Here is a 22698-nt window from a genome sequence, read left to right as displayed (position 1 = left end):
ACCTTCCCCAGGTTACTGTTTACACAGATGCCTCGATAGTTGTTTGGGTCGATTTTGTCCCCACTTTTGTATATGGGCGTTATGAGTCCTTTGTTCCAGATATCAGGGAAATAACCGACACTCAGAACCAAGTTGAAGAGTTTTAGGATAGCCAGTTTCATTTTGTTGTCTGTGTGTTTAATCATCTCGTTTAGTATGCCGTCTGTCCCGCAGGCTTTTCCTGGTCGCAGGTCCTTGAGTTTTTCAAGAAGTTCTTTTTCTGTTATTATGGCGTCCAGCGGGTTTTGGTTATCTTTTATGGCCATTTCTAGCTTTTCCAGTTTTTTGCATATTTGGTGTTGCTCTGGTCTTAGTGTTTTTTTCTGGTATAATTTTTCAAAGTGGTTTACCCATGTGTCCCCATTTTGAATGGCCAAATCGTCGTGTTGTTTTTTGTGTAGTGTTTTCAAGTTTTCCCAGAAACAATTGGAATCAATGGATTCCTCCATGGAGCTGAGTGTATTCTTAATATATTGCTCTTTTTTGGTTCTGAGTGTGTTTCTGTATTGTGTTAGTGTCTGACAATAAGTAAGGCGTAGTTCCTCGTTTTCTGGATGTCTGTGTTTTTGGTTTGATATTTTTCTAAGTTTTTTCCTCATGTTATGGCAATCTCGGTCAAACCATTTTTCATAGTTTTTTGTTTTGGGTTTGTTCTTGTGAGCTTTCAAGTTTGCATTTGTTGCCAAATTATCAAAAATATTGTTTAGTTTACTAACTGCCCGGTTTACGCCTTCTTTATTGTGAGTGTATATGTTATCCAGAAAGGTGTCTAAGAGAGCTTGAGTTGATGCATTGCTAATTGTTTTCTGGTATTTTTCCGTGTCGTTTTTGGCCCATCTGTACGATTTTTTGGTGTTGTACAGTTTACTGGGTTGTGTTTCTATGTTGTTTGTTTCTGTCTTTTTGAGGAACATAGTAATTTGACTGTGATCTGACAGTGTTGTTTGTGGTTTGACTGTGAATGCTCTGAAAGAGGATGGGTCTAAGTCTGTAATCATATAGTCTACTGTGCTGCAGCCAAGAGGTGAGCAATAGGTCGATCTTCCTAGGAGGTCTCCTATGAACCTACCATTGACAATGTACAGACCCAGGTTTCGACAGAGCTGTAGTAGCTGTTTTCCGTTGGTATTTGACTGCTTGTCGCAGTTATGCCTGTATGGAAGGGAAGGGATGTCAAAGTGGTTATTCCCGAAAACATAATTGTTTCCCTGATTATTGGTGAAGTCTGGTTCTTCGCCCGTTCTTGAATTGAGGTCCCCACAGATCAACACGTTCCCCTGGGCCTGGTATTGGATAATTTCCCCCTCCATGTTGGAGAAGGTGTCCTCTTTAAAGTACGGGGAATCAATTGGAGGGATATAAAGTGCGCAAATGTAAACATCTTGGGTGTTTGAGATAATCTCCCTCTCAAGTTTGAGCCACATATGGTTTTCGCCCTTTTTTATAAATTTGATGTAATTCTTAAGTTCTGTTTTAAACCAGATCAGTATGCCTCCGGAGTCTCTGCCTTGGGTTACACTTGGTAATTTATTGGAGGGCACCACCAGCTCAGTGTACCCTTGGGGACAGCCAGTGTGTCCTTTTCCTTTATACCAAGTTTCCTGTAAAATGATAATATCTAGGTCTTTAGTTTCATCTATGAACTCTGGGGTCCTACTTTTCACTTCTCGCAGTGAAGAGCGTAGACCTTGGATATTCCAGGTCGAAATATATAAGGATTTCATGTTAAGTTTGATCTTTTACTATGATAGGTTAAAGAGTGGTACGTGTTTGTCGTGTCTAAGTGTGGGAAAAAAAAGATCACATCAGTTGTCTACAAAAGTTAATACAATTTGGTTACAGTTCTTTCTATTAATTAGTCCTTGATCCATAAGGCGGAAGTAGATGCTGCTGCACATCTGCTTATTGTCTCTTAATGGATTGTTTCTGTCTGAGGTATTGCGTACGTCCTGTGCATCTCTCCCTCTGTCTGGCTGGGAGCAGTCCTATTCCCCTGTGGGACAGGAGTGGTGCAGGTCTGACATTGTTGTTTTGCATGGGGATCCTCTCTGGTCTCGGTTGGTGTGTTGGTGGTCCTTGTAGTGTTCCTGATATGTACCCCGCTGATCTCTGGTGGTCGGGGGGGGGTCCTCTTGGAGTCTGGGTATGGACCCGGTTAAAAGCGACGTCCTTCAGGGCTTTAGCAAGGATCGATATTCTTTGCCTTTGGATGTGGACGTGGTCGTAAAGACATTCCTCATCGAGGGTGGGGTGTTGGGCCAGGTGTACGTTGTGGTTTGATTCGCAGTCTCTTGCTATGCTGGCATTTATCTCATGAATTGTGTTGTTGTTGAAGTCTGTTCTCGGCAATATTGTGGAAACAGTGATTCTAGTGTTTGGAAATGTACTGCTTGCTTTCCTAATCATTGCTCTGAGCGATGTTGCTACTTCTTTCTGTTGGGTCTTTAGGTCATTTGTGCCCGTGTGTATTATTATGTGTTGGGGGGAGCCTAATCTGGCTTTGGTCAGCCATCCCATGGCTCTGTTTGTTGTTGGGCACCAGATCTTTTCTACTTTACTTCTAGGGAATAGCTTTTTCTCCCATAGAAATTTCCCATTTGAGTCTATGAGTATTACGACGTCAGCCTTGTTTGTGTTTACTGTCTGGTGGCTTTCGCTTGGACTCATAGTGTGTGTGCTGGGCTGGGGTGTCTGGTGTGTGCGTACCTCTTGTGAGCGGCCCGCTTGTGGTTCCACGGTGGTGGGGGAAGATTGCGAATCAGTATGCTGGTCGGTCTGTGTGGCACCCCTTGTATTGTGTGTCTGTTGCTTTTGTTCCGTGTGGGAGTGCAGCCGTTCCGTCCGGCTCTGCCTTGTCTTATCTCTAGCCTCTGGTTGCTGGTCTAATGGTGTTATCTCTCCTCTATGGCTCTCTTCTTTTTCCTGCAGCTCTTTCACCTGATTCCTAAGTAGATTCACCTGGTTCTCAAGTAGCTTCAGCTCTCTCTTGTGTCTCTCCCTCTCCTGATTTTGATAGTCATTCATTTTGAGGAAGTCCTCTCTAAGTTTAACCACCTCTATCTCTAATTGATTAAATTTATCTTTTGGTTGTATCTGGCTGTGTGATCCCGGGGTATGTGCCTGGTCGGCCCTGGAAGGCTCACTCACTTCCTGGCTAGGCTGGTCGGCCCTGGAGGGCTCACTCACTTCCTGGCTATGCTGCTCTTCTCTTGGTGAGCTGGGAATGGTAGGGGGACTATGTGTGGCTTCCTCCCTGGTAGTTATGCTGGGGTTTGTCAGTTGTATCGTGTGGCTGTGGTTCCCCGGGGTTGGTGTCTGGTTTGAACTGTGTGGCTCGTTCACCTCCTGACCAGGCAGATTTTCTCCTGGTAAGTTGTCAATGTTGGGGGGAGTGCGGGCCACTCTGGGGCTGTTCCTTCCCCCCTTAGTTAATTTTTTCAGTGTCCTGAAGGCCGTTGCAAATTTGTCGAGGTTGCCTTGCACTAATATTGTCCCGGTATTGTACGCGTTGACCGTCGTAGTTGAACTGTCTCCTGGTGTGTTAATTTTCATTATGGACCCATTTGCGGTATTTTCTAGCTTAACATTGGTATAGTGTGATTTTATTGCTGTGATCCAAGCCACTGGCTGATCTGAGTAGAAAATGAGGTTACTTTTTGTCCCATTGTTGTAACAGTCAGCAAAAAGTGTTTCTGGTTTTTCTCTCATCTGCTCATGCTTGATCGCTTTTATAGCTTTTTTTGCGGTGTTGGGGGGAATCTGGAAGCGGGGCTGTTGTGGATCTTCTGATTCGCTCATTTTTGGTAAAGTATTGTTGATCTTAGAATAAGCTTTTCTGGGGCCCCGGGTTTGGTGTTTCCCTCTCCCTGTTCGCGAACTTTCCCGGTCCCCCTCTCCGACCCCGTGGTCCCTGGGCCTCGGCTTCTGGGTTCACCCTTCTCAGGTCTGGGTCTGTGAGCCGCTGTTTCCCGGTGCCTTCGGGCTGTTCCCCTCCCCCTCAGAGGTCTCTGTGCCTCTGTCTCGGCCTGGCTCCTCGGGCCTTTCCCTGGCTTCAGTCTCCCTCCCTGGGCCCTGTACTCACAGTCTTGGTTTGCTTCTGGAAGCCTTCTGGTTGCTCCCCTTCTCCTCAGAGGTCTCTGGGCCTGGCTCCTCGGGCCTTTCCCGGGCTTTCTAGCCCAGCCGCCGCTCGGGTTGTGCCTCGTTCGCCGTTCGGGTGTTGGACTGCGGTCGTCGCTCGGGTGCTGGACTGCGGCCGTCGCTCGGGTGCTGGACTGCGGTCGTCGCTCGGGTGCTGGACTGCGGCCGCCGATCGGGCCGTGTCTCGTTCGCCGCTCGGGCTCCCCGAGTCACCTCGTTCCGGCTGCCGCTGCGTCTCCGTGCGGCCTCCCCGATTCGCCTCGTTTCCCGAAGCGGCCTCCCCGAGTCTCCTCGCTCCGGCTGCTGCTGCGTCTCCGTGCGGCCTTCGCGCCTCGGTTCCCGATGCGGCCGAGTCACCTTGCTTCTGCTGCTGCTGTGGCCCCGTTTGTTTTTTTTTTCCCTTATTTCTTTTTTTTTTTTTTTCTTTGGCTTTTTTTTTCTAGTTTCCTCTGGTTTTTTTTCCTTTGGTGGTCTTTTCCTTCCTTACTTAATCTAGACTAAACTAAACTTAAACTTAACTAAACAAACTAAACTAACTTAACTAGAACTAGATTTAACTTTAAAACCTTTTTAAACTTGAAATGAACCTTTTTTTTCCCCACTTTAAACACTAAAAACACTAAAAATTCAGCAGCCCATCGCCTTGAGTGGTCGACCGGTCCAGGATACAAAGGGCTGGGGAGCAGTCACCTTTATACTAGGACCTGTGGGAGGAGTCAGCCGAGGCATCTCCAGGCATGTACACAGTGGAATACAAACAGGACAAACAGGAATACAAACAGTGGTTTACCACAGGAATGTGTTATAGAGAGTAATGGATACCTGGGATGTGTTATAGAGAGTAATGGATACCTGGGAATGTGTTATAGGGAGTAATGGATACCTGGGATGTGTTATAGAGAGTAATGGATACCTGGGATGTGTTATAGAGAGTAATGGATACCTGGGATGTGTTACAGAGAGTAATGGATACCTGGGAATGTGTTATAGAGAGTAATGGATACCTGGGAATGTGTTACAGAGAGTAATGGATACCTGGGAATGTGTTATAGAGAGTAATGGATACCTGGGATGTGTTATAGAGAGTAATGGATACCTGGGATGTGTTATAGAGAGTAATGGATACCTGGGAATGTGTTACAGAGAGTAATGGATACCTGGGAATGTGTTACAGAGAGTAATGGATACCTCGGAATGTGTTATGGAGAGTAATGGATACCTGGGAATGTGTTACAGAGAGTAATGGATACCTGGGAATGTGTTATAGAGAGTAATGGATACCTGGGAATGTGTTACAGAGAGTAATGGATACCTGGGAATGTGTTATAGAGAGTAATGGATACCTGGGAATGTGTTATGGAGAGTAATGGATACCTGGGATGTGTTACAGAGAGTAATGGAAACCTGGGAATGTGTTATAGAGAGTAATGGATACCTGGGATGTGTTATAGAGAGTAATGGATACCTGGGATGTGTTATAGAGAGTAATGGATACCTGGGAATGTGTTATAGAGAGTAATGGATACCTGGGAATGTGTTATAGAGAGTAATGGATACCTGGGAATGTGTTATAGAGAGTAATGGATACCTGGGAATGTGTTATAGAGAGTAATGGATACCTGGGAATGTGTTATAGAGAGTAATGGATACCTGGGAATGTGTTATAGAGAGTAATGGATACCTGGGATGTGTTACAGAGAGTAATGGATACCTGGGAATGTGTTATAGAGAGTAATGGATACCTGGGAAGGTGTTACAGAGAGTAATGGATACCTGGGAATGTGTTATAGAGAGTAATGGATACCTGGGATGTGTTACAGAGAGTAATGGATACCTGGGAATGTGTTACAGAGAGTAATGGACACCTGGGAATGTGTTATAGAGAGTAATGGATACCTGGGAATGTGTTGCAGAGAGTAATGGATACCTGGGAATGTGTTGCAGAGAGTAATGGATACCTGGGATGTGTTGCAGAGAGTAATGGATACCTGGGAATGTGTTATAGAGAGTAATGGATACCTGGGATGTGTTGCAGAGAGTAATGGATACCTGGGAATGTGTTATAGAGAGTAATGGATACCTGGGATGTGTTACAGAGAGTAATGGATACCTGGGATGTATTATAGAGAGTAATGGATACCTGGGAATGTGTTATAGACAGTAATGGATACCTGGGATGTGTTATAGAGAATAATGGATACCTGGGATGTGTTACAGAGAGTAATGGATACCTGGGAATGTGTTATAGAGAGTAAAGGATACCTGGGATGTGTTACAGAGAGTAATGGATAACTGGGAATGTGTTATAGAGAGTAATGGATACCTGGGAATGTGTTACAGAGAGTAATGGATACCTGGGATGTGTTATAGAGAGTAATGGATACCTGGGATGTGTTATAGAGAATAATGGATACCTGGGAATGTGATATAGAGAGTAATGGATACCTGGGATGTGTTACAGAGAGTAATGGATACCTGGGAATGTGTTATAGAGAGTAATGGATACCTGGGAATGTGTTATAGAGAGTAATGGATACCTGGGATGTGTTATAGAGAATAATGGATACCTGGGATGTGTTACAGAGAGTAATGGATACCTGGGAATGTGTTATAGAGAGTAATGGATACCTGGGAATGTGTTACAGAGAGTAATGGATACCTGGGATGTGTTATAGAGAGTAATGGATACCTGGGATGTGTTATAGAGAGTAATGGATACCTGGGATGTGTTATAGAGAGTAATGGATACCTGGGATGTGTTATAGAGAGTAATGGATACCTGGGAATGTGTTATAGAGAGTAATGGATACCTGGGATGTGTTATAGAGAGTAATGGATACCTGGGAATGTGTTATAGAGAGTAATGGATACCTGGGATGTGTTATAGAGAGTAATGGATACGTGGGAATGTGTTACAGAGAGTAATGGATACCTGGGAATGTGTTATAGGGAGTAATGGATACCTGGGAATGTGTTATAGAGAGTAATGGATACCTGGGAATGTGTTATAGAGAGTAATGGATACCTGGGATGTGTTACAGAGAGTAATGGATACCTGGGATGTGTTATAGAGAGTAATGGATACCTGGGATGTGTTATAGAGAGTAATGGATACCTGGGAATGTGTTATAGAGAGTAATGGACACCTGGGAATGTGTTATAGAGAGTAATGGATACCTGGGATGTGTTATAGAGAGTAATGGATACCTGGGAATGTGTTATAGAGAGTAATGGATACCTGGGAATGTGTTATAGAGAGTAATGGATACCTGGGATGTGTTATAGAGAGTAATGGATACCTGGGAATGTGTTATAGAGAGTAATGGATACCTTGGAATGTGTTATAGAGAGTAATGGATACCTGGGATGTGTTACAGAGAGTAATGGATACCTGGGAATGTGTTATAGAGAGTAATGGATACCTGGGATGTGTTATAGAGAGTAATGGATACCTGGGAATGTGTTATAGAGGGTAATGGATACCTGGGAATGTGTTATAGAGAGTAATGGACACCAGGGATGTGTTATAGAGAGTAATGGATACCTGGGATGTGTTATAGAGAGTAATGGATACCTGGGAATGTGTTATAGAGAGTAATGGATACCTGGGAATGTGTTACAGAGAGTAATGGATACCTGGGAATGTGTTATAGAGAGTAATGGATACCTGGGATGTGTTATAGAGAGTAATGGATACCTGGGAATGTGTTACAGAGAGTAATGGATACCTGGGAATGTGTTACAGAGAGTAATGGATACCTGGGATGTGTTACAGAGAGTAATGGATACCTGGGAATGTGTTATAGAGAGTAATGGATACCTGGGAATGTGTTATAGAGAGTAATGGATACCTGGGAATGTGTTATAGAGAGTAATGGATACCTGGGAATGTGTTATAGAGAGTAATGGATACCTGGGATGTGTTATAGAGAGTAATGGATACCTGGGAATGTTTTATAGAGAGTAATGGATACCTGGGAATGTGTTATAGAGAGTAATGGATACCTGGGACTGTGTTATAGAGGGTAATGGATACCTGGGAATGTGTTATAGAGAATAATGGATACCTGGGAATGTGTTATAGAGAGTAATGGATACCTGGGAATGTGTTACAGAGAGTAATGGATACCTGGGAATGTGTTACAGAGAGTAATGGATACCTGGGAATGTGTTATAGAGAGTAATGGATACCTGGGAATGTGTTATAGAGAGTAATGGATACCTGGGAATGTGTTACAGAGAGTAATGGATACCTGGGATGTGTTATAGAGGGTAATGGATACCTGGGAATGTGTTATAGAGAGTAATGGATACCTGGGAATGTGTTATAGAGAGTAATGGATACCTGGGAATGTGTTAGAGAGTAATTGATACCTGGGATGTGTTATAGAGAGTAATGGATACCTGGGAATGTGTTATAGAGAGTAATGGATACCTGGGAATGTGTTATAGAGAGTAATGGATACCTGGGATGTGTTATAGCGAGTAATGGATACCTGGGAATGTGTTACAGAGAGTAATGGATACCTGGGATGTGTTATAGAGAGTAATGGATACCTGGGAATGTGTTATAGAGAGTAATGGATACCTGGGAATGTGTTACAGAGAGTAATGGATACCTGGGATGTGTTATAGAGAGTAATGGATACCTGGGAATGTGTTATAGAGAGTAATGGATACCTGGGAATGTGTTATAGAGAGTAATGGATACCTGGGAATGTGTTATAGAGAGTAATGGATACCTGGGATGTGTTATAGAGAGTAATGGATACCTAGGATGTGTTATAGAGAGTAATGGATACCTGGGAATGTGTTATAGAGAGTAATGGATACCTGGGAATGTGTTATAGAGAGTAATGGATACCTGGGAATGTGTTATAGAGAGTAATGGATACCTGGGATGTGTTACAGAGAGTAATGGATACCTGGGAATGTGTTATAGAGAGTAATGGATACCTGGGATGTGTTACAGAGAGTAATGGATACCTGGAATGTGTTATAGAGAGTAATGGATACCTGGGATGTGTTATAGAGAGTAATGGATACCTAGGAATGTGTTATAGAGAATAATGGATACCTGGGAATGTGTTATAGAGAGTAATGGATACCTGGGATGTGTTATAGAGAGTAATGGATACCTGGGATGTGTTATAGAGAGTAATGGATACCTGGGAATGTGTTATAGAGAGTAATGGATACCTGGGAATGTGTTATAGAGAGTAATGGATACCTGGGAATGTGTTACAGAGAGTAATGGATACCTGGGACGTGTTATAGAGAGTAATGGATACCTGGGAATGTGTTATAGAGAGTAATGGATACCTGGGAATGTGTTACAGAGAGTAATGGATACCTGGGAATGTGTTATAGAGAGTAATGGATACCTGGGAATGTGTTATAGAGAGTAATGGATACCTGGGATGTGTTATAGAGAGTAATGGATACCTGGGAATGTGTTACAGAGAGTAATGGATACCTGGGAATGTGTTATAGAGAGTAATGGATACCTGGGAATGTGTTACAGAGAGTAATGGATACCTGGGAATGTGTTATAGAGAGTAATGGATACCTGGGAATGTGTTATAGAGAGTAATGGATACCTGGGAATGTGTTATAGAGAGTAATGGATACCTGGGAATGTGTTATAGAGAGTAATGGATACCTGGGATGTGTTATAGAGAGTAATGGATACCTGGGATGTGTTATAGAGAGTAATGGATACCTGGGAATGTGTTACAGAGAGTAATGGATACCTGGGAATGTGTTATAGAGAGTAATGGATACCTGGGATGTGTTATAGAGAGTAATGGATACCTGGGAATGTGTTATAGAGAGTAATGGGTACCTGGGAATGTGTTATAGAGAGTAATGGATACCTGGGAATGTGTTATAGAGAGTAATGGATACCTGGGACGTGTTATAGAGAGTAATGGATACCTGGGAATGTGTTATAGAGAGTAATGGATACCTGGGAATGTGTTATAGAGAGTAATGGATACCTGGGATGTGTTATAGAGAGTAATGGATACCTGGGATGTGTTATAGAGAGTAATGTGTACCTGGGATGTGTTATAGAGAGTAATGGATACCTGGGATGTGTTATAGAGAGTAATGGATACCTGGGAATGTGTTATAGAGAGTAATGGATACCTGGGAATGTGTTACAGAGAGTAATGGATACCTGGGATGTGTTACAGAGAGTAATGGATACCTGGGAATGTGTTACAGAGAGTAATGGATACCTGGGAATGTGTTATAGAGAGTAATGGATACCTGGGATGTGTTATAAAGAGTAATGGATACCTGGGAATGTGTTACAGAGAGTAATGGATACCTGGGATGTGTTATAGAGAGTAATGGATACCTGGGATGTGTTATAGAGAGTAATGGATACCTGGGAATGTGTTACAGAGAGTAATGGATACCTGGGAATGTGTTATAGAGGGTAATGGATACCTGGGAATGTTTTTCCAGGGTTTCCCCAGCTCTTCCACGAAAGTTACAACAGACAAATGGGGAAACCTCTGCGGAAACTCCCTCCCGTGGGGTTTTATCGGAGATGGAATGTAGAAGGAATATTGGAATATTTAGGAACAGCAAATGGCTGACAGGCCCAACCAGCTTGTTTCCCTTTGATATATTACAGCGTCACCTGCCCACCATCTCATCGCTTCCCCCCTCATTCTGAAACGAGAGCACGAGAAAGTTGCCATATTCCCTATAACGAACAGTCTGTTAATGGAAATACAGGGACTTGTCGATTTGAAACCTCTGCCTCTGAGAATGTTAATTTTTTACTCTGTGCTTTATTTCAGCAAAAAACTGCTTCTACTATTTCTTGTTACACAACATTTTTCGTCCCTAATTGTCTCTTGACTCTCATTTATACTGTCAATGTGCTTCCTTCAAACCTCTTGGGTGAAAAACATCCCCTAACGTTCTTCCTAATCCTAACGTCCTCATCTTTAGCTTGTGTCCCTGGGATTTCAACACTTCCCAATCGTGAACAGTCTGCCTGGGGCCAATTTTGTCAACTTGCTTCATAACCTTGAATATATGAACAGAGAGACCTGGGGGTAAATGTGCACAAATCCTGCCATCTGGGAGACGCTACAGATGCATTCGCACCCGTACGACCAGATTTAGGAACAGCTTCTTTCCCAGGGCTGTCATCCTACTGAACTCCACAAATAAACCCTAAAGCCTGCACATCTGCCAATGCACTTTATTAGGGTTATGTTTATGTTAATGTATTACAAGCCAAATGTATGTTGAATGTTTAAATGTCTTAATCTAAATGTACACTCTCGGGAGCCGCAAGCCTACATTTCGTTGTACTGCAATTGTGCACTAACAATGACAATAAAAGTTGATTATGATTATTATTATGAGGTGTCAGGGCTGGTTGTGAAATCAGTTAAAAAAGCTCACGGGATCCTGGGTTTCATAAATAGAGGCATAGAGTACAAAAACAAGGAAATTATGATGAACCTTTATAAAACACTGGTTCAGCCTCAACTGGAGTATTGTGTCCAATTCTGGGCACCGCACTTTAGGAAGGATGTGAAGGCCTTAGGCGGGGTGCAGGAAAGATTTACGAGAATGATTCCAGTGAGGAGGGACTTCAGTTATGTGGATAGACTGGAGAAGCTGGGGTGGTTCTCCTTAGAGCAGAGAAGGTTGAGAAGAGATTTGATAGAGGTGTTCAAAATCATGAGGGGTCGAGACAGAGTAGACAGAGAGAAACTGTTCCCATTGGCGGAAGGGTCACGAACCAGAGGACACAGATTTAAGGTGATTGGCAAAAGAACTAAAGGCGACATGAGGAAAAAAAATTTTAAGCAGCGAGTGGTCAGGATCTGGAATGCACTGCCTGAGAGGGTGGTGGAGGCAGATTCAATCGTGGCTTTCAAAAGGGAATTGGATAAGTACCTGAAGGAAAAAAAATTGCAGGGCTACAGGGAAAGGGCGGGGGAGTGGGACGAGCTGAAGTGCTCTTGCAGAGAGCCGGCACAGGCTCGACGGGCCAAATGGCCTCCTTCTGTGCAGTAACCATTCTATGATTCTATGATCTGGGAAATATTATGAGGACAGAAAGCTAGTGAGAGTGGAGGTCATGGTCACAGCTACTGTACCTTTTGCACAATGGACTGGAGGTTGGCACCCACAACTAGCTTCATGGCGTCTATCTCCTTGTCCATATTAGGAGCCTGTTGAAAAAATTGAAATGATTTGAACATCAGAATTCACATCACATATTAATTTGGATACTTCAACAACAGGATGAGGATGAGATTCCACCGTTCTCATCGTACCGCGCAAATTCCCGCTCCCGCACGCCAGCCAGGCAGTGAATCCCGCCGGGTTCAGACCGGAGTCCAATCTTGCTTATGTTACAAGCTCTACGGGCCTCGGCATTGTGAGCTTCTCGCTCACCCAGCCTCCGCACGCACCAACCCCCGTCCCACCATAACATCGACCCCCCCCTGTGTTCCTTGGGAGGGAAAAGCAACTATGGTGGAACATGAGAACATAAGGAATAGGAGCAGGAGTCAGCCATTCGGCCCCTCGAGCCTGCTCCGCCATTCAATAAGATGGTGTGGAGATGCCGGAGTTGGACTGGGGTGGACAAATGTAAGAAGTCACACAACACCAGGTTATAGTCCAACAGCTTTATTTGAAATCACAAGCTTTCGGAGCGCTGCTCCTTCGTCAGGTGAAGTGGAGAAATGCATAAAGACACAGCTTATATAGTCAGAGATAAGTCTGACTATATAAGCTGTGTCTTTATGCATTTCTCCACTTCACCTGACGAAGGAGCAGCGCTCCGAAAGCTTGTGATTTCAAATAAAGCTGTTGGACTATAACCTGGTGTTGTGTGACTTCTTTCATTCAATAAGATCACTGCTGACCTTCTACCTCATCTCCACTTTCCCGCCCTATCCCGATCTCCCTCAAGTCCCTTGCTGTTGGGTGACGTGGCCCCATTGGGATAGTGGGGCCTTGAACCTTTGGATGCAGTGTCAACAATATTGATGAAACAGCTGGAGCCATACCTGACAACAGCCCCTGCTCACTCTCCGACAACTCCTCAATCCTTTGAAGATCCTTTGAAGAGTCAGAGGAATGCAGACACCTTCAGACTGAGCTACCTCACTGCAACTTTCTCTTGCCAATCTCAATGTTTCTGACCTGCACCTTCAGGAACAGATAATGGAGACCAGGGAGCAGATTTTCCTCTTCATTGTAGCTGGGGAACACTTCGGTATGCCTCAGTGTCGCTCCTGTACACATACAGTACACACAGCGGGTAAAAAGGACCGATTCACTCCCGTCTGGTACTGTATGGCCTGTGTGTGTCACAGTGTCAGCTCCTGTACACGTACAGTACACACAGCAGGTAAAAGGGATCGATTCACTCCTGTCTGGTACTGTACGGCCCGTGTGTGTCACAGTGTCAGCTCCTGTACATGTACAGCACACAGCAGGTAAAGGAACGGTTCACTCCCGTCTGGTACTGTACGGCCCGTGTGTGTCTCAGTGTCAGCTCCTGTACATGTACAGCACACAGCAGGTAAAAGGGAACGATTCACTCCCGTCTGGTACTGTACGGTCCGTGTGTGTCTCAGTGTCAGCTCCTGTACATGTACAGCACACAGCGGGTAAAAGGGAACGATTCACTCCCGTCTGGTACAGTACGGCCCGTGTGTGTCTCAGTGTCAGCTCCTGTACATGTACAGCACACAGCGGGTAAAAGGGAACGATTCACTCCCGTCTGGTACTGTACGGCCCGTGTGTGTCTCAGTGTCAGCTCCTGTACATGTACAGTACACAGCGGGTAAAAAGAGAACGATTCACTGGTGCCTGCCTCGTGGGTCTTAGTGTCAGTTATCTGCGAGCTATAAACCAGGTAACCTGTGCTCCTAACTTAGCAGAAAGACCAATGATGCAAAAACAGGTGAAAGTCTGGTAACGAGGGGAACAGGACTCTGGTTTGTCGTGTATATTATCCACATGTTAATCTCAGTTTGTACATAGGCTCTCAGGAATGGTACCCTCCCCTGGGAGCAGATTGTCTGTCGAGCTTCACCAGGCCCAGGGTAGTGTTATCTCAAGCACTTGACACGTCTGAGATGGGGGACTGAACAGAGCAGGACTCAGACCTGTACCCATCCTGCAACACGGCAGTGAGCACCAGCTCCAGAACTTTACACACTCCAGAGCAAATTTTAATCATTGCCAAATGGTAGGAAACCATCACAGCAACTTGACTGCCCCAACAGTAAGAACGTTATCAAACAAAATTTGATACCGAGCCGCATAAAGGAAAATTAGGGCAGATGAAGGAGGCAGGTTTTAAGGAGCATCTTAAAGGAGGAGAGAGAGGCGGAGAGGTTTAGGGAGGGAATTCCAGAGCTCGGGGCCCAGGCAGCTGAAGGCATGGCCACCAATGGTGGAGCGATTAAAATCGGGGATGCTCAAGAGTCCAGAATTGGAGGAGCGCAGAGATCGCAGAGGGTTGTAGGGCTGGAGGAGGTTACACAGATAGGGACCAGTGGCGGGTAGATTCTGTACCGTGCTAAAGTTGGCAACAAGGCCAAGATCATTCACGAGGCTCTGGCTATTGGCACATTGTGAACCACACTTATTGAGAGTGCTGCTGATGTCTTGTCGGATGACGGTCAGGTTCTGCTCGAGGACCTCCTGTTGATGTAGCAGCCTTGCCGCTGTCGAGTTTACGAGCAACAGTCTATCATTCATCTCGTTGATATCTGTAAATAAAAACAATTGCAATGTGAAGGGGAGAAAGAATCAGTCAGAACCCTAAACAAACCCCCAAATTTCAAACCACTCCCTCCCTACAAGAAGAACATTTTCCTCCCAGTTTTCATTCCCTTCTCAAAGTGTTTCTGTTACATAGAATTACACAGAATTTACAGCACAGAAACAGGCCATTCGGCCCAACTGGTCCGTGCCGGTGTTTATGCTCCACACGAGCCTCCTCCCACCCCTCTTCATCTCACCCCATCAACATATCCCTCTATTCCTTTCTCCCTCATGTGTTTATCTAGCCTCCCCTTAAATGCATCTATACTATTCGCCTCAACCACTCCCTCTGAAAAGAAAAAAAGACAGATTTGCATTTCTATAGCGCCTTTTACGACCACCAGACGTCCCAAAGCGCTTCGCAGCCAATGAAGTACTTTTTGAAGTGTAGTCACTGTTGTAATGTAGGAAATGCGGCAGCCAATTTGCGCACAGCAAGCTCCCACAGACAGCAATGTGATAATGACCAGATCATCTGTTTTTTTGTGATGTTGATTGAGGGATAAATATTTTGCCAGGAACACTGAGGGAGAACTCCCCTACTCTTCTTCGAAATAGTGCCATGGGATCTTTCACATCCATCTGAGAGAGCAGACGGGGCCTCGGTTTAACATCTCATCCGAACGGTAACACCTCTGACAGTGCAGCACTCCCTCAGCACTGCACTGAGCGTGTCAGCCTGGATTTTTGTGCTCAAGTCCCTGGAGTGGGGACCATGAACCCACAACCTTCTGACTCGGAGGCGAGAGAGAGAAAGAGCGAGAGAGACGACTGCCCACTGGGCCATGACTGACACACGGTAGCGAGCTACATTCTAACCGCTCTCTGAGTGAAGAACTCTCTCATGTTGTGCCAGGAACTGACCCACGGGTGTTGGCAGCTCTCTGGTTACGCCGATACGTGGCTATTCGTCATGTGGATGGGAGGGCAGTGCAGTCGGCAGCCTTTTGTACCGTGGAGGCCATTGAAGTCAACACAGATCCTGGCCTCATCCAGTGTTCACACACTTTCCACTAGAGGTCACTGGAGAGCAATTGGCAGCACGAGCCCTTGCAATGTTTTCCTCTCCTAGCTCAGAGATGCTGAATCTCTGTCTAATATCAAAGGCTTCAACAAGGGCAATACGCTGAGCCTGGGGCCATCCTGGTATGGAACGCTCCATGCTACACACCACGTGGTGCCTTCACCCACCTACTAAAACACACCAGTTAAATGTAGACTAAAGCTCCCTCTACACTGTCCCATCAAACACTCCCAGGGCAGGTACAGCACGGGTTAGATACAGAGTAAAGGTCCCTGTACACTGTCCCCATCAAACACTCCCAGGGCAGGTACAGCACGGGTTAGATACAGAGTAAAGCTCCCTCTACACTGTCCCATCAAACACTCCCAGGGCAGGTACAGCACAGGTTAGATACAGAGTAAAGCTCCCTCTACACTGTCCCATCAAACACTCCCAGGGCAGGTACAGCACGGGTTAGATACAGAGTAAAGCTCCCTCTACACTGTCCCATCAAACACTCCCAGGGCAGGTACAGCACGGGTTAGATACAGAGTAAAGCTCCCTCTACACTGACCCATCAAACACTCCCAGAGCAGGTACAGCATGGGTTAGATACAGAGTAAAGCTCCCTCTACACTGACCCATCAAACACTCCCAGGGCAGGTACAGCACGGGTTAGATACAGAGTAAAGCTCCCTCTACACTGTCCCATCAAACACTCCCAGGGCAGGTACAGCACAGGTTAGATACAGAGTAAAGCTCCCTCTACACTGTCCCATCAAACACTCCCAGGGCAGGTACAGCACGGGTTAGATACAGAGTAAAGCTCCCTCTACACTGTCCCATCAAACATTCCCAGGGCAGGTACAGCACGGGTTAGATACAGAGTAAAGCTCCCTCTACACTGTCCCATCAAACACTCCCGGGGCAGGTACAGCACGGGTTAGATACAGAGTAAAGCTCCCTCTACACTGTCCCATCAAACACTCCCAGGGCAAGTACAGCACGGGTTAGATACAGAGTAAAGTTCCCTCTACACTGTCCCATCAAACACTCCCAGGGCAGGTACAGAACGGGTTAAATACAGAGTAAAGTGTCAGGCAATGTAATATCTGCCCTGTTCTTGTCTTGACGTTTGTGGTCATTACCTTGTGCCAGCTGAGATACTGACTCCAGTGCTGGGTACGTTGTTTCACCCAATTTCTCCCGGACTGTTTCACCAAGAGTTGAACCAATATCTGAAAATCATAACAATAATTTATAATTATGATAACCAGCTTGTCCAGCCAGAGGCCATGGGATGCAACCTGCTATGACATTGATCCCATCACCACTGTGAGGTACTTCACGAGGACTGATGTTAGCATGCTAATGGGGGAGCGAGGAATACACACAAATAACCGTGGGAAATTTTGAAAAGTCAATGTCACGCTATGTTTCACCCATATAACAAGCTTGGAAATCTGCTCCCAGCCTTTTCCAATCCCACTATTGAGATGGATGCGGGACATTCACTGCTGGGATATCACCGATTCACTCTGATAAGGTTTCTGGCTGCCAGTGCAACTCCCAACAGTTATTCCATCCCGTGTCCCTTTCCTCTTCCCCATTAGAATCCCACTCCAACCAATCACCATTAAACAGCCAAAGGAAGAGTGTGTTAAAAAACAGAATCTTCTCACAGTTCGGGTTAATATCAGACCGCAGTCCAAGAAATCTGTTTCATTTCCTCTGAAATGCCTGGTGTCCTCCTTTTCTCTCAGCTATGTGCTGGTTGCCCATCACCCCCTACATTGGCTCCTGCTCCAGCAATGCCTCGATTTTAAAATTCTCACACTTGTGTTCAAATCCCTCCATGGCCTCGCCCCTCCCTATCCCTGTAACCTGCTCCAGCTCTATAACGCTCCGCGATCTCTGCGCTCCTCCGATTCCGGCCTCTTGCGCATCCCCGATTTTCATCGTCCCACCATTGGCGGCCATGCCTTCAGCTGCCTGGGCTCTGAGCTCTGGAATTCCCTCCCTAAACCTCTCCGCCTCTCTCTCCTTTAAGACGCTCCTTAAAACCGACCTCTTTCACCGAGTGTTTGGTCACCTGTCCTAATATCTCCTTATGTGGCTCGGTGTCAAATTTTGTCTGCTAATCGCTTCTGTGAAGTGCCACTAACACCGACCCCTGGGGAACACCACTGCACTCTTTCCTCCAGTCTGAAAAACAACCGTTCACCACTACTCTCTGCTTTCTGTCCCTTAGCCAATGTTGTATCCATGCTGCCACTGTCCTTTTAATCTTGAATTTTGCTAACAAAATTGGTGATCAGGGACAACTCCTGTAGTCAAAGCTACGACTCCAGTAAGGCTTCTGCAGACAGAGGAGGAGAACAGTTCTAATGAGGTCTCTGGCACTACAAGAAGTGTAATAGAACAGGTGTGACGTGACTATGCAGTGTGTCAACTTTTAATCATTGACAGCACTGGGCTATAAAGTGTCTCCTCCTTTCTCTGTCTGCTGGCTGCCTGGTGCCTCGTCCTCTCCTTCCTCTGCAGCCTCTCCTCATGCTAGATCCAATTATTAAATATATTCAAGAAAGAGTTGGATATATTTCTTAAGGCTAAAGGGATCAAGGGATATGGGGAGAAGGCAGGGACCGGGTACTGAATTTCGATGATCAGCCATGATCTCATTGAATGGCGGAGCAGGCTCGAGGGGCCGAATGGTCTACTCCTGCTCCTATCTTCTATGTTTCTATAATCCCTTGGATTTTCACCATCCCGTCTTCATCACCATCCCCTTCAGCCTCTAGCAGCAGCTAGCCTTTCCTCAACACAGTATTGTGCACTCCACCCGTGTGATGCTTTGCACCCGAGCACGGAAGAGGAAAATCTGCCCCAACATGTCTTTCTTTCCCCTCCAGAGAATCCTACGTTGTAACTTACTAATACCATAGTTACCAGTCAGGTTCGTAGTTTCGGGCTGGACAGGGACCTCGACGGGTAATGAAGGTTCTTGCGGACAAATACAAGCCACGTCCCACCTTGTTGAATCATGCCCGGTAACTAGGCTCTCTGGTGACCGACAGGCTTTGGGTTCTGGTGATGACAACGCTCTAAAGGGGCTGGAATTATACGCCGAGCCTGTGCACGCTGAATCAATCAATCAGTAATAAATCGTTACTTACTGTCCAGGTTCGCTGTGACACTGTTTATCGGGACTGAGCTGGCATCAGTGATGGCTGTGATTTGCTGAAAAAAATTAGTTTAAAGAAAAATTAGAATTTTAACACACACACAGCTCCTGGATAAATAATTGAAAAGGAAAATTTGCAGGGCTGTGGGGAAAGAGTAGGGGAGAGTGGGACTAATTGGAGAGCTCTTTCAAAGAGCCGGCACAGGCACGATGGGCCGAATGGCCTCTTTCTGTGCTGTGTGATTCTATGGTCGTTGGTAATACGTGAGGAAAAGAGATAGTGAAGTAAAGAAACACCTTTGTATCAAGATGGTGTGTCTTTAGGAAGGAACTGTAGATGAAGTGGAGCATCTCGCTGGACGAGGCTGCCACGGTTAATTAATTCAAAATTAAATCTTAACTCGTTATGAAGCATCGCAACAGAATAAAAACTTACTTTTGGGATGGCATTAACGTAGGCCTTGAGGTTTCCTAGGGTGTTGCTCAGTAACATGTCACTGTCCTGTATGATATCTGTCACCTTCTCGTTGCTGATAAACATGCAGATACTTCCCGCTCTGTTTGTGCAGTGTTGGAGGAGCAAAAACAGGGGTCATTGTTTCTTCGTTTTAAAAAGAGATAGAAAGACCTTGCCTTTATATAAGCGCCTTTCACAATCACAGGACATCCAAAAGTGCTCAATTTGTTTTATTAATAACATTTTAATTGGCCCAGATTTTGCTGTCAAAATAACAGTGAGGTGAATGGCGTTATTGGCGCGCACACGGTACAGCAACTTCAGGCGAGGGGCAGGTGCGTGATTAAACTCAAGTATCTGAAAGTTGCTGTCCGTGTTGTGCCGCGGCGCCGTTAGCTTTGCGTAAACGGCATCTCGCTGTCTGCCTCACCATTGAAATACATTGAATGGCGTGAAGTTGCTGTATTTGCGCGACAGATACGAACTAAACTCGCCCGATACGAGACTCCCAAAACAAGCGCTCTACTCGGAACTCCGGCACGGCAAGAGAGCCCCAGGTGGGCAGAGGAAACGCTTCAAGGCACCCTCAAAACCTCCTTGAAAAAGTGTAACATCCCCACCGACACCTGGGAACCCCTGGCCCAAGACCGCACAAAGTGGAGGAGAAGCATCCGGGAAGGCGCCGAACACCTCGAGTCTCTTCGCCGGGAGCAAGCGGAAGCCAAGCGCAGGCAGCACAAGGAGTGCACGTCAACCCAAGCACCCCACCCACCCGCCCCTTCAACCACCGTCTGCCCCACCTGTGACAGAGACTGTAGGTCCCGCATTGGACTCATCAGTCACCTGAGAACTCATTTTTAATGTGAAAGCAAGTCATCCTCGGTTCCGAGGGACTGCCTAAGAAGAAGCTTTGCAAAAACGGCATCTCGCTGTCTGCCTCACCATTGAAATACACTGAATGGCGTGAAGTTGCTGTATTTGCGCGACAGATACGAACTAAACTCGTCACAGGGCGTTAAGTCTTGTCCATTTCATTCTAATTCCCCTTTTAACATTGTGCTAGGTGTTAATTACTGCCAGTCAACCTCTCTGGCACTGAAAATTAACCATTACAAGCGTGGAGTCTCATTCCTTTGGGTTTTAATTGTTGTTGGAGATTTTAAAAACGTAAAATTTTACATTACTTTTTTTATTACTTTTCCTTTCAGTCTCTTTCTTTCTCTCTTAAGCGAATCTTTCTTTCCCTCTCTTTATCTCTCTTTCTGTGCCTGATTTACCTCTCTAATTTACACTTCCTTCTCAGTCCTTGCGTTGTTCATTTCTCGAGCCTTCAATCTGATGGGTTGAGGAGATACACAGTTGTTGGCCCTGGTCACTCAGGTCCCAGATGCCTGGTTTCCCTTGCTGCGCCGTTATCAGCTCGCACTTTCAGCAACTTGCCCCGCAAAAAATTTAAAACCTAATCGTGCAAGGATGGGTCTAACTAACGGCAGATGTCCCGCTGCAGCAGAATTATGGCCCATCAAAGTGGCTCACAACATTCTATTTCAAAATACATTGAAACTTCCTAATCGGGCTCTGCCTCGGGCAAAATCCATTGTAAAAGTGTCAACATCTCCCTACGTTACCTCAGACACCTGTAGGTCGCACTGTGATCGGGCTTTCCAATGTTTTGAGTTTGAGCTGAAGTTAGGTGACAGACTAACTCTTTATATTTAATAGGATAGCAAAATACTGCGGATGCTGGAAATCTGATATAACAACAGAAAATGCTGGAAAAACTCAGCAGGCCAGGCAACATCCGTGGAGAGAGAAACAGAGTTAACGTTTCGGGTCGAAACCCTTCGTCAGGACTGAGAAAAAAGGCAGGAAATGAAAAGATTAAAAGACAGTTTGGGGGCTGGGAAATGGGGGAGGGGATGAAAGAAGAGACATTAAGAGATAGTCAAGGTGAGACGAGATGGTAATAGGACAGGTAAAGAAACAAACAACGGCTCTAGATGAGGTGTGAAATGCGCTGGCAGAGTGAGAGACAGCTGCCGTGTGGGAGAGAGAAAAAAAAGGGGAAGGGCACAAACCAAAAGTGTGGATAAAAAATATAAAGCATTTCCCACTTCATCCAGAGCCATTGTTTGTCTCTTTACCTGTCCTATTACCATCTCGTCTCACCTTGAATATCTCTTAATGTCTCTTCTTTCATCCCCTCCCCCATTTCCCAGCCCCCAAACTGCCTTTTAATCTTTTCAATTCCTGCCTTTTTTTCTCAGTCCTGACGAAGGGTTTCGACCTGAAACGTTAACTCTTGTTTCTCTCTCCACGGATGTCGCCTGGCCTGCTGAGTTTTTCCAGCGTTTTCTGTTGTTATTTCTTTATATTTAATAGTCAGAGTATCTCTGGTGAAAAGGAGTGCCTTCAATGTGCAGGTAGCTGCAGAGTCTGGCCATTGGGTGTCGGAGTGGAGCAAACTCTGATCTCCTGCTTTCTGCTGTGTTGACATGTCATTGTTCCGGTCTGAGGTAAGTCATTCTCGAATCATTGACCAAAATTTTTACTTTAAAAAAAAGCATCCATTTTAAGTACATTTTGTGGTTTATCTCCCAGGGCCGCTCGCCCCACTTCGCTCTTTTAAACGGGCAGCGTAAACTCCCGGTCAGAACCTCGCTCTGTCTGTCAGCGCTCCACCTCTCGCTGCGAATGGCCCTCCGATTCCCGAAAAATACCATGGGATTAATATGCTCGATTGCCAAGCCACTCTATTCCCTCCCTCCATTGATCTCTCACTGGCTGCCTGCCTCTGATGCCCCGTGGACTACTCGCGTGCTGTACCTGCCCTGGGAGTGTTTGATGGGAGAGTGTAGAGGGAGCTTTACTCTGCATCTAACCCGTGCTGTACCTGCCCTGGGAGTGTTTGATGGGACAGTGTAGAGGGAGCTTTACTCTGTATCTAACCCGTGTTGTACCTGCCCTGGGAGTGTTTGATGGGACAGTGTAGAGGGAGCTTTACTCTGTATCTAACCCGTGCTGTACCTGCCCTGGGAGTGTTTGATGGGA

At 45.6% G+C, this 22698-nt stretch overlaps 1 protein-coding gene and 1 long non-coding RNA gene across 4 annotated transcripts in view; one reads left to right on the top strand and one right to left on the bottom strand.

Moving 5' to 3' along the window:
• prom2 (prominin 2) overlaps positions 1 to 22698 on the bottom strand; it is a 238101-nt gene that overhangs the window by 167319 nt on the left and 48084 nt on the right. For all 3 annotated transcript variants that reach the window (XM_085994192.1, XM_085994191.1, XM_085994190.1), the window contains exons 5-9: positions 19627 to 19747; positions 19183 to 19246; positions 17155 to 17244; positions 14752 to 14948; positions 12312 to 12386 (exon numbers count right to left, since the gene is read on the bottom strand). In XM_085994192.1, coding sequence (XP_085850318.1) covers positions 12312 to 12386; positions 14752 to 14948; positions 17155 to 17244; positions 19183 to 19246; positions 19627 to 19747 — 547 coding nt within the window. The remainder of the gene's footprint in view (positions 1 to 12311; positions 12387 to 14751; positions 14949 to 17154; positions 17245 to 19182; positions 19247 to 19626; positions 19748 to 22698) is intronic.
• The window catches only part of LOC147113292 (uncharacterized), a 196010-nt gene that overhangs the window by 145195 nt on the left and 28117 nt on the right, over positions 1 to 22698 (top strand). The window lies entirely within an intron of this gene.

Source organism: Somniosus microcephalus, chromosome 8, assembly GCF_052327205.1.
Source record: "Somniosus microcephalus isolate GS21.2 chromosome 8, FLI_Smic_1.0, whole genome shotgun sequence".
In the NCBI taxonomy this organism is placed as follows: Eukaryota; Metazoa; Chordata; class Chondrichthyes; order Squaliformes; family Somniosidae; genus Somniosus; species Somniosus microcephalus.
The sequence above is the reverse complement of the archived record's forward strand: the minus strand, read 5'-3'. Positions and strand labels throughout refer to the sequence as shown.